Below are 11,669 nucleotides of genomic sequence, written 5' to 3'. Positions count from 1 at the left end.
ACTTTAGTTTTTACTGCGTTTTGTTGTTCCGACGACGACGTTCACGCACGGCACGCGGCGTCGTCGCAACAGCAAAGGGTGAAGTTCACGCTGGGAACATTTTCAACGGGGGAGGCAGCAACAACACGCAGGGTGATCCAAGTGCAGATGCCCCACTCATACCTACACCCCCCCTCCCAACGCCCTCTCGGAATATTTTTTCAGACCGCAGGAATCCGATGAGCTATGAAGCTCTTCTTCGCAGATCTCCAGCCGTTCCACAGATGTCCTCTCATAGCAACCCCCCCACCTCCACCCCGTAGCTTTCCTCTCAGCAGCAAAGTGAATAGCGCACAAGCGATGGCTCGGGGCTACGGTACTGAGTCAGAGGTCGCAAACGGGTTTTGATTCCTTACCCGTACCTGGCCGCACCAGCGTCGTAAACAGGTACCCGTACCCGGTATCGGGTACCTGATTGCGACCTCTGGGGTGAAGCCATGTTGCAGGCGCGGGTGGGTTGATTCTAGGAACTTGAATTGTGAGAAGAGACAAGACGTTGGGAAATGAGTGACAGTTACTCACCAGTGACCGTAGGGTACGGGTATCGGGTACCCGGTTGCGACCTCTGGACTGAGTGTTCGGAGATTTGTGAGCGGATGCCACCTTCGTCATCAGCCGCGGTTCAGTCTACCGCTGGATGGGTACGTACTGTAAGTACTGTACGTACGTCGCACGGGGCAGGGCTACGAGACGGCACGCGGTGCGCATGGAGACCGGCGGGAGACGTGCAGACTGGGGTGTCTGTAGGTGGATCGCCCTGCGGTGCCCCCCTCTAGGGTAACAACAGTGCAGCTCTGCACGGGGGACTCTGCACACTCACACACACGGGGACCCCCAGGTGATGGGGAGGGAAGTGCAGTGGTTGGGACCTAGAACTCCGCACTTGCAATCGAGGGGTGGCCGGGTCGGTTTAATCTCCCACCCCCCACAGAGTGTGAGTCAGGTGTAGGAGGATCCGTAGGTTTCCGTGTTCACATTCAAAATCAGTTTCAAGGGTGGCACAGCCTCGGCTAATCACGTGGCCTGTTGTTTAAAACTAATTCACAGCTCGGCGCAGTGCACGATTTGCTCAGGATGGCTGACTTTTCTGTTTCCACGGGAAGGAGAAAATGCATCCTGGCCGGTGTGTGTTCTCTGGTGCACGCGAAGATTTGATAGGTCTGCAAACGCCTTCTCACACACGGTGCACTTGAACGGCTTCTCTCCCGTGTGTGTTCTCTGGTGGCTGTGAAGATGTGATGAGTCTGCAAACGCCTTCTCACACACGGTGCACTTGAACGGCTTCTCTCCCGTGTGTGTTCTCTGGTGGCTGTGAAGATGTTGTAAATGTGCAAATGCCTTCTCACACACGGTGCACTTGAACGGCTTCTCTCCCGTGTGTGTTCTCTGGTGGCTGTGAAGATTTGGTAGTTGTGAAAACGCCTTCTCACACACGGTGCACTTGAACGGCTTCTCTCCCGTGTGTGTTCTCTGGTGGCTGTGAAGAGTTGGTAGTTGTGAAAACGCCTTCTCACACACGGTGCACTTGAACCGCTTCTCTCCCGTGTGTGTTCTCTGGTGCATCTTCAAGCTACACTTGTAGTCTGTGCTGAATGGACATTGGTCACACTGATGACTTTTGTTACTGGGCTTAGTGGGGTGTCTGCTCTGCACGTGATACTGTAGACTCGAGCGGCAGATGAACTGACGGTTGCAGGCAGGACACGGCAGCCTTGTCACCTCCACACCCACTCCACCTGCGTCATCCCAGACGCACAAGACACACGCGCACACACCAACACCGATACATGAACACTCTTGCACATGTGTGTGTGTACATACAAAGGTAAAGGTCCCCAACAGCCATATCAGACTGTTGGGCAAGTGCTGTTTGCGAGTACCTATGAAGGCCGGCATGGCACACGAGGGAGTAGGTGGCCAACACCAGGCCCGGCCGCCTTTGTCTCTCCAGTGGCGATGTTTCCACGTTTAAGCTAGGTACTCATTTGAGGCCGAGTCAGCCTAGGGGAGGCCTAAATATTCACCACTGACGTTGGCCGTGAGTGGGAATCGAACTCAGGTGGCCGGGTTCGTAGTGCAGTGGGCTCCATTATATATACACACAAAGACGAAGAACCCCCATATAGCCTGTATATACTTTTGGGACAAGTGCTGTTATCGGGCACCTACAGTGAGGGAAAAAAGTGTTTGATCCCCTGCTGATTTTAAAAAAATGCAAATCAATTTATAACATTTTTGACATGCGTTTTTCTGGATTTTTTGTTGTTGTTATTCTTTCTCTCACGGTTCAAATAAACCTACCATTAAAATTATAGACTGGTCATTTCTTTGCCAGTGGGCAAACGTACAAAATCAGCAGGGGATCAAATCCTTTTTTCCCTCACTGTATGAAAGCCAGCATGGCACATGAGTGGGAGGGTGGCCAGCACCACACATGGCCGCCTTTGTCTCCCCAGTGGCGATGTTTACTACTACACACCACACCAGTTACTCATTTGCACCTTATCAGTGTGGGTGGTGCCTATCATCTCTGGTGAGTGGTGGCTATCATTTCTGGTGAGTGGTGGCTATCATCTGTTGTGAGTGGTGGCTATCATCTCTGGTGAGTGGTGGCTATCATCTCTGGTGAGTGGTGGCTATCATCTCTGGTGAGTGGTGGCTATCATCTCTGGTGAGTGGTGGCTATCATCTCTGGTGAGTGGATGCTATCATCTATGGGGAGTGGTGGCTATTATCTTTGGTGAGCAGTGGCTATCATCTCTGTTGAGTGGTGGCTATCATCTCTGGTGAGTGGTGGCTATCATCTCTGGTGAGTGGTGGCTATCATCTCTGGTGAGTGGATGCTATCATCTATGGGGAGCGGTGGCTAATATCTTTGGTGAGCAGTGGCTATCATCTCTGTTGAGTGGTGGCTATCATCTCTGGTGAGTGGTGGCTATCATCTCTGGTGAGTGGATGCTAGCATCTATGGGGAGTGGTGGCTATTATCTTTGGTGAGCAGTGGCTATCATCTCTGTTGAGTGGTGGCTATCATCTCTAGTGAGTGGTGGCTATCGTCTCTGGTGAGTGGTGGCTATCATCTCTGGTGAGTGGTGGCTATCATCTCTGGTGAGTGGTGGCTATCATCTCTGGTGAGTGGTGGCTATCATCTCTGGTGAGTGGATGCTATCATCTATGGGGAGTGGTGGCTATTATCTTTGGTGAGCAGTGGCTATCATCTCTGTTGAGTGGTGGCTATCATCTCTGGTGAGTGGTGTCTATCATCTCTGGTGAGTGGATGCTATCATCTATGGGGAGTGGTGGCTATTATCTTTGGTGAGCAGTGGCTATCATCTCTGTTGAGTGGTGGCTATCGTCTCTGGTGAGCGGTGGTTATCATCTCTGGTGAGTGGTGGCTATCATCTCTAGTGAGTGGTGCCTATCATCTCTGGTGAGTGGTGGCTATCATCTCTAGTGAGTGGTGGCTATCGTCTCTGGTGAGCGGTGGTTATCATCTCTGGTGAGTGGTGGCTATCATCTCTAGTGAGTGGTGCCTATCATCTCTGGTGAGTGGTGGCTATCATCTCTGGTGAGTGGTGGCTATAGTCTGGTGAGCAGTGGCTATCATCTCTGGTGAGTGGTGGCTATCATCTCTGGTGAGTGGTGGCTATCATCTCTGGTGAGTGGTGGCTATCATCTCTGGTGAGTGGTGGCTATCATCTATGGGGAGTGGTGGCTATTATCTTTGGTGAGCAGTGGCTATCATCTCTGTTGAGTGGTGGCTATCATCTCTAGTGAGTGGTGGCTATCGTCTCTGGTGAGTGGTGGCTATCATCTCTGGTGAGTGGTGGCTATCATCTCTGGTGAGTGGTGGCTATCATCTCTGGTGAGTGGATGCTATCATCTATGGGGAGTGGTGGCTATTATCTTTGGTGAGCAGTGGCTATCATCTCTGTTGAGTGGTGGCTATCATCTCTGGTGAGTGGTGTCTATCATCTCTGGTGAGTGGATGCTATCATCTATGGGGAGTGGTGGCTATTATCTTTGGTGAGCAGTGGCTATCATCTCTGTTGAGTGGTGGCTATCGTCTCTGGTGAGCGGTGGTTATCATCTCTGGTGAGTGGTGGCTATCATCTCTAGTGAGTGGTGCCTATCATCTCTGGTGAGTGGTGGCTATCATCTCTAGTGAGTGGTGGCTATCGTCTCTGGTGAGCGGTGGTTATCATCTCTGGTGAGTGGTGGCTATCATCTCTAGTGAGTGGTGCCTATCATCTCTGGTGAGTGGTGGCTATCATCTCTGGTGAGTGGTGGCTATAGTCTGGTGAGCAGTGGCTATCATCTCTGGTGAGTGGTGGCTATCATCTCTGGTGAGTGGTGGCTATCATCTCTGGTGAGTGGTGGCTATCATCTCTGGTGAGTGGTGGCTATCATCTCTGGTGAGTGGTGGCTATCATCTCTGGTGAGTGGAGGCTATCATCGCTGGTGAGTGGTGGCTATCATCTCTGGTGAGTGGATGCTATCATCTATGGGGAGTGGTGGCTATTATCTTTGGTGAGCAGTGGCTATCATCTCTGTTGAGTGGTGGCTATCATCTCTGGTGAGTGGTGGCTATCATCTCTGGTGAGTGGTGGCTATCATCTCTGGTGAGTGGTGGCTATCATCTCTGGTGAGTGGTGGCTATCATCTATGGGGAGTGGTGGCTATTATCTTTGGTGAGCAGTGGCTATCATCTCTGTTGAGTGGTGGCTATCATCTCTGGTGAGTGGTGGCTATCGTCTCTGGTGAGTGGTGGCTATCATCTCTGGTGAGTGGATGCTATCATCTATGGGGAGTGGTGGCTATTATCTTTGGTGAGCAGTGGCTATCATCTCTGTTGAGTGGTGGCTATCATCTCTGGTGAGTGGTGGCTATCATCTCTGGTGAGTGGATGCTATCATCTATTGGGAGTGGTGGCTATTATCTTTGGTGAGCAGTGGCTATCATCTCTGTTGAGTGGTGGCTATCGTCTCTGGTGAGCGGTGGTTATCATCTCTGGTGAGTGGTGGCTATCATCTCTAGTGAGTGGTGCCTATCATCTCTGGTGAGTGGTGGCTATCATCTCTGGTGAGTGGTGGCTATCATCTCTGGTGAGTGGTGGCTATCATCTCTGGTGAGTGGTGGCTATCATCTCTGGTGAGTGGTGGCTATCATCTCTGGTGAGTGGTGGCTATAGTCTGGTGAGCAGTGGCTATCATCTCTGGTGAGTGGTGGCTATCATCTCTGGTGAGTGGTGGCTATCATCTCTGGTGAGTGGTGGCTATCATCTCTGGTGAGTGGTGGCTATCATCCCTGGTGAGTGGTGGCTATCATCTCTGGTGAGTGGTGGCTATCATCTCTGGTGAGTGGTGGCTATCATCTCTGGTGAGTGGTGGCTGTCATTTCTGGTGAGTGGTGGCTATCATCTCTGGCTATCATCACTGGTGAGTGGTGGCTATCATCTCTGGTGAGTGGTGGCTATCATCTCTGGTGAGTGGTGGCTATCATCCCTGGTGAGTGGTGGCTATCATCTCTGGTGAGTGGTGGCTATCATCTCTGGTGAGCGGTGGCTATCATCTCTGGTGAGTGGTGGCTATCATCACTGGTGAGTGGTGGCTATCATCTCTGGTGAGTGGTGGCTATCATCTCTGGTGAGTGGTGGCTATCATCTCTGGTGAGTGGTGGCTATCATCTCTGGTGAGTGGTGGCTATCATATCTGTTGAGTGGTGGCTGTCATCTCTGGTGAGTGGTGGCAATCATCTCTGGTGAGTGGTGGCTATCATCTCTGGTGTGTGGTGGCTATCATCTCTGGTGAGTGGTGGCTATAATCTCTGGTGAGTGGTGGCTATCGTCTCTGGTGAGTGGTGGCTATCATCTCTGGTGAGTGGTGGCTATAATCTCTGGTGAGTGGTGGCTATCATCTCTGGTGAGTGGTGGCTATCATCTCTGGTGAGTGGTGGCTATAATCTCTGGTGAGTGGTGGCTATCATCTCTGGTGAGTGGTGGCTATCATCTCTGGTGAGTGGTGGCTATCATCTCTGGTGAGTGGTGGCAATCATCTCTGGTGAGTGGTGGCTATAATCTCTGGTGTGTGGTGGCTATCATCTCTGGTGAGTGGTGGCTATAATCTGTGGTGAGTGGTGGCTATCGTCTCTGGTGAGTGGTGGCTATCATCTCTGGTGAGTGGTGGCTATAATCTCTGGTGAGTGGTGGCAATCATATCTGGTGAGTGGTGGCTATCATCTCTGGTGAGTGGTGGCTATAGTCTGGTGAGCAGTGGCGAGTCTCTGGTGAGCGGTGCTCACAGTGTTCCTCGCTTGGTGGAGGCTGCACGGGCTGCAGGTCTCTGGCGGTGGCCCTGGGAGCCATCTCGTTGCTGCTGCTCCTGCTGCGGCGTCGCGAGGGCCCGGCCTCGCAGGCGATGCCCAGCTCCTGGGCGAACTCCTCGCCGTACCAGACCAGCAGCTCAGAGCCGGGCCCCACGGCACGGAACGTGCGGTAGTAAATCTGCCCCCGGTGCTGGAAGGCCACCAGGTTCTGCTCCTGCTCATTCCTCGCGCAGTTGACGAACCTGCGCGGGCAGACGCGGGGGCGGGGTGGGCGCCGTTAGCGAGCGCCTATTAAGGGCCGGCACTGGGCGCTACGTGGGGGTGGTGTGGCTGGAACCACGCTCCGTACCGGGTGCTCATTTGATGCCGAGTCGACCAAGGGGAGGCCCAGGGTCTCTGTGTGTGGTGGTTCTGGTTTCTGTGTGTAGTGGTTCTGGTCTCTGTGTGTAGTGGTTTTGGTCTCTGTGTGTGGTGGTTCTGGTCTCTGTGTGTAGTGGTTCTGGTCTCTGTGTGTGGTGGTTCTGGTCTCTGTGTGTGGTGGTTCTGGTCTCTGTGTGTGGTGGTTCTGGTCTCTGTGTGTGGTGGTTCTGGTCTCTGTGTGTGGTGGTTCTGGTCTCTGTGTGTGGTGGTTCTGGTCTCTGAGTGTAGTGGTTCTGGTCTCTGTGTGTGGTGGTTCTGGTCTCTGTGTGTGGTGGTTCTGGTCTCTGTGTGTGGTGGTTCTGGTCTCTGTGTGTGGTGGTTCTGGTCTCTGTGTGTGGTGGTTCTGGTCTCTGAGTGTAGTGGTTCTGGTCTCTGTGTGCAGTGGTTCTGGTTTCTGTGTGTAGTGGTTCTGGTCTCTGTGTGTGGTGGTTCTGGTCTCTGTGTGTGGTGGTTCTGGTCTCTGTGTGTAGTGGTTCTGGTCTCTGTGTGTGGTGGTTCTGGTCTCTGTGTGTAGTGGTTCTGGTTTCTGTGTGTAGTGGTTCTGGTCTCTGTGTGTGGTGGTTCTGGTCTCTGTGTGTGGTGGTTCTGGTATCTGTGTGCAATGGTTCTGGTTTCTGTGTGTAGTGGTTCTGGTCTCTGTGTGTGGTGGTTCTGGTCTCTGTGTGTGGTGGTTCTGGTCTCTGTGTGTGGTGGTTCTGGTCTCTGTGTGTAGTGGTTCTGGTTTCTGTGTGTAGTGGTTCTGGTCTCTGTGTGTGGTGGTTCTGGTCTCTGTGTGTGGTGGTTCTGGTCTCTGTGTGTGGTGGTTCTGGTATCTGTGTGCAATGGTTCTGGTTTCTGTGTGTAGTGGTTCTGGTCTCTGTGTGTGGTGGTTCTGGTCTCTGTGTGTGGTGGTTCTGGTCTCTGTGTGTAGTGGTTCTGGTCTCTGTGTGTGGTGGTTATGGTCTCTGTGTGTAGTGGTTCTGGTTTCTGTGTGTAGTGGTTCTGGTCTCTGTGTGTGGTGGTTCTGGTCTCTGTGTGTGGTGGTTCTGGTCGCTGTGTGTGGTGGTTCTGGTCTCTGTGTGCAGTGGTTTCTGGTTTCTGTGTGTAGTGGTTCTGGTCTCTGTGTGTGGTGGTTCTGGTCTCTGTGTGTGGTGGTTCTGGTCTCTGTGTGTAGTGGTTCTGGTCTCTGTGTGTGGTGGTTCTGGTCTCTGTGTGTAGTGGTTCTGGTTTCTGTGTGTAGTGGTTCTGGTCTCTGTGTGTGGTGGTTCTGGTATCTGTGTGCAATGGTTCTGGTTTCTGTGTGTAGTGGTTCTGGTCTCTGTGTGTGGTGGTTCTGGTCTCTGTGTGTGGTGGTTCTGGTCTCTGTGTGTAGTGGTTCTGGTCTCTGTGTGTAGTGGTTCTGGTTTCTGTGTGTAGTGGTTCTGGTCTCTGTGTGTGGTGGTTCTGGTCTCTGTGTGTGGTGGTTCTGGTCTCTGTGTGTGGTGGTTCTGGTCTCTGTGTGTGGTGGTTCTGGTCTCTGTGTGCAGTGGTTTCTGGTTTCTGTGTGTAGTGGTTCTGGTCTCTGTGTGTGCTGGTTCTGGTGAGAGAGAGAGAGTGAGAAAGTGACAGTGTGAGAGAGAGTGTGAGAAAGTGACAGTGAGAGAGAGAGTGTGAGAAAGTGACAGTGAGAGAGAGAGTGTGAGAAAGTGACAGTGTGAGAGAGAGAGTGAGAAAGTGAGAGAGAGAGTGAGAGGGAGCAGGGGGTCTCACAGAAGAAGTCGTCGTCCTGGGGCTCCTCCACCTCTGTGTAGACTTTCCTCTCGCGCGGGCGCAGGCCGTAGCGAGAGCGAGCGCTGCGCGACACCGCCACAGCCTGGGCGGAGGCCGGCGGCACGGAGGAGCCTGCAGGCAAACACGGCGAGATGTTGACTACCTCTCCTGGTATACGGGAGGTCGCAGATTCCATCCCGACCCTGACGAAGCCTGCTGTATATTTGGAGTCTGCGTGTCTCTCTCTCCTCTGTGGCGAGATGTTAACTCCCTCGCCTGGAATACAGGAGGTCGTGGGTGCGATCCCGACCCTGACGACCCACGCTGTATATTTGGAGTTTGCATGTTGTACCTCCCCGTGGTTGCGTGGATTTTTCTCCGGGTCCTCCGGTTTTTCCCCTCGACATTTAGAATCAACGTCACGTGTTGAGAGTATTTGGCTGCTGTAAATGTCCACGTAATGATGATGATGACAAGTCACTTCGTTGAGCTCTCATTTGTGATAGCCAGGTCGCTTCTGAAAAACATCTACACAGCTCAGTGCGGCTTACCCTGGTAAAAGAAACATCGCTTAGTTTATAGGCTGCATCAGTACCAGCAGCAGCACTGACAGGAGCACATGTAGCAGTAGCATCAACAGCAGTGGCGACTTCCATCAGCAGCCACAGAAGAGTGCGGAGTTCCGGTGAGGATAGAGGGGAGTGTGGAGTTCTGGTGAGAATAGAGGGGAGTGTGGAGTTCTGGTGGGAATAGCAGGGAGTGTGACGTTCCAGTGAGAATAGAGGGGAGTGTGGAGTTCTGGTGAGAATAGAGGGGAGTGTGGAGTTCCGGTGAGAATAGATGGGAGTGTGGAGTTCCGGTGGGAATAGAGGGGAGTGTGGAGTTCTGGTGTGAATAGAAATCACCGCTGCAGGCTACGCACCTCCACGTATCCTCTGGAGCGCCACCCTCAGGGCCTCCTTGCAGGCGGTGGCTCTGCGCTCCAGCCTGAACATCGCCATCCTGGCCTTGTGCACCTCCCTCAGCTCAAATCCCCTGAACTCCTCCTCCTGCTGCTGCTCCTCCTCCTCCACGCCCTGCAAGATGCTCCACACGTACTCCAGGGCTTCCGCTTTAGTCTGAGCGGAGGGGGCGGTGGGGTGAGGGGGCGGAGGGGGTGTGGGGGGCGGAGTTGGTGCGGTGACCAGCGGTGGCTAGGAGATGTTAACTCCCTCGCCTGGTACGCAGGAGGTCGCGGGTTCGATCTCGACCCTGACACCTCATCGGATTCCTCCAGTACAATACATATTCTAATTCTGATATTCTGATTCTGTAAATCTGATTCCATACATCAAGCAGAACCATGCCGTCATGCTGAACCTCGGTGGGTATGGCAGGCCAAGCCTCTTCACAACTAAACTAATGAATAAACTAATTATAATAATAAGCCCAGACGTTGTACCAGAGTGCCATGCAGAGGGGGCATGGTAGCTAGGAGATGTTAACTACCTCGCCTGGTACGCAGGAGGTCATGTGTTCGATCCTGACCCTGATGTGGTGGTCGCTGCGTGGATTTTTCTCTGGGTCCTTCGGTTTTTCCCGTCACATTGAGAATCCGGATCGCTCGTTTTAGAGTATTTGACTCCCGCTAGAAATATCCACGTGATGATGATATCAGCCGCTTCGTTGAGCTATGAGTTGTGATAGCCGGGTACCGCTTGTGAAAAAAAGAGCGACTCTGTAGCTCAGTGAACCGTGACTCTGAGCTCCGTAACCTCCGAGTCTGCGATGGGACATCGACGTCTGCCCGTCTCGTGGAGTCTGCGCGCGTTGCAAACCCAGTGGTCATTGTCACCGTGGTCACGGTGTCTACGCTTGTCTACGCCCTTCTCAGGTTCTGTTCTATCACCTCGGATCCTAGAGAGGAGTGGCGAACATCTCGTGTGTACGTGTTGTGTGTGTGTACGTTAGGTGTTTAGTGTATAGTAATGTAGTGTATATTAGTGTATAGTGTAGTGTATAGTAGTGTATCATGGTGTAGTGTGTCGTGTAGTATTTAGTCATGAATAGTGTAGTGTATAGTAGTGTATCATGGCGTACGTCTCGTCTGTACGTGAGGCAGCGATAAGCGCGTGCCTGTTCCTATTTCTCTGTAATGATTGGAATTATACAGAAATTACATTTATAACACGGATCAGTGGAACATTTCTTTTTACTTTTCGTAACAGCTATTTTCATTGGAGTATATGACAGGCGAGACTCTGCCTCGCCTGCCTCCCCTGACCGCACGTCCCTGATATAGCAGTGTTTAGTAGTATGTATGTACGTTGAATTTATTTGGCACCGTACGTAGCCATCCTCGTTAATGGGAGGTGAGGGGGAAGGACAACAAACTAAAGACAACAACAGCAGCAGCAGCTGTAACGAGAGGAGTGCCGTGCGCTGTGCACAGAGACCTTGCGCTTGCTGGGAGCTGCCCTCGCGTGCCACTCTCCCACGGTGGCCCAGCGTGAAGCAGCCCCCTTGCCTCCTCCTGCGTGAACACACGCACACACGTAAACACACACACACACGTGAACACACTCACGCACGTGAACACACTCGCGCACGTGAACACACGCACAAACACGTGAACACACACACGTGAACACGCGCACGCACGTGAACACACGCAACAACAACAGCCATTCGCCACTAATTGGCGGTGACATCACCACGACGTTTGTGCCAGGCCATGTGCACCTTGAGGCCACGTGAAGTGTAGAACGCCCGCTGGCAGGAGGTCACGGGGCAGACCTAGGCGCCACGGGTCGATTGACTAAGATGACCGAGATGAATGGCTGATGCACCACCTGTGCCCCCTACTGTGCCAACTTGCTGTGCTTTTGCCACCCGGCGCTCCGCTCATTGTTGTGAGCGTCGCTCCTCCGCCCTCCGTTGTTGTTGGAGGGCGTCCTTCACGAGCCTCCTCCACAGAGCCCGATCTTGACACCGCTGGTACCAGTCCTTGGCAAGTCCACTCAGCTCCATGTCCTCCTGTACCACATCACTCCATCTCTTCTCTAGCCCGTGTCACGCCTGTTTAGCCCCCTCGATCCGGCCGAACAAAAGCTGTTTAGGCATGCAGTGGCTGGGCATGCGGGCTACATGACCCAGCCAATGCAGCCTTGCCTGCCGGA

The 11,669-nt window shown here is 52.9% G+C and overlaps 1 protein-coding gene across 1 annotated transcript in view; it reads right to left on the bottom strand.

The window, feature by feature from the left end:
• Positions 1–255: 255 nt before the first annotated feature.
• The window catches only part of LOC133359898 (uncharacterized), a 41,172-nt gene continuing 29,758 nt past the window's right edge, over positions 256–11,669 (bottom strand). Inside the window, exons 12-16 of the mRNA XM_061578457.1 lie at positions 10,947–11,023; positions 9,434–9,629; positions 8,568–8,643; positions 6,340–6,605; positions 256–1,775 (exon numbers count right to left, since the gene is read on the bottom strand). Coding sequence (XP_061434441.1) covers positions 1,081–1,775; positions 6,340–6,605; positions 8,568–8,643; positions 9,434–9,629; positions 10,947–11,023 — 1,310 coding nt within the window. The 3' untranslated portion in view covers positions 256–1,080. The remainder of the gene's footprint in view (positions 1,776–6,339; positions 6,606–8,567; positions 8,644–9,433; positions 9,630–10,946; positions 11,024–11,669) is intronic.

The sequence above is a fragment of the Lethenteron reissneri genome, chromosome 66, assembly GCF_015708825.2.
Source record: "Lethenteron reissneri isolate LAM-NWPU_2019-01 chromosome 66, ASM1570882v1, whole genome shotgun sequence".
In the NCBI taxonomy this organism is placed as follows: domain Eukaryota; kingdom Metazoa; phylum Chordata; class Hyperoartia; order Petromyzontiformes; family Petromyzontidae; genus Lethenteron; species Lethenteron reissneri.
Note: the sequence above shows the minus strand (reverse complement) of the source record. Positions and strands in the feature narration are given on the sequence as shown.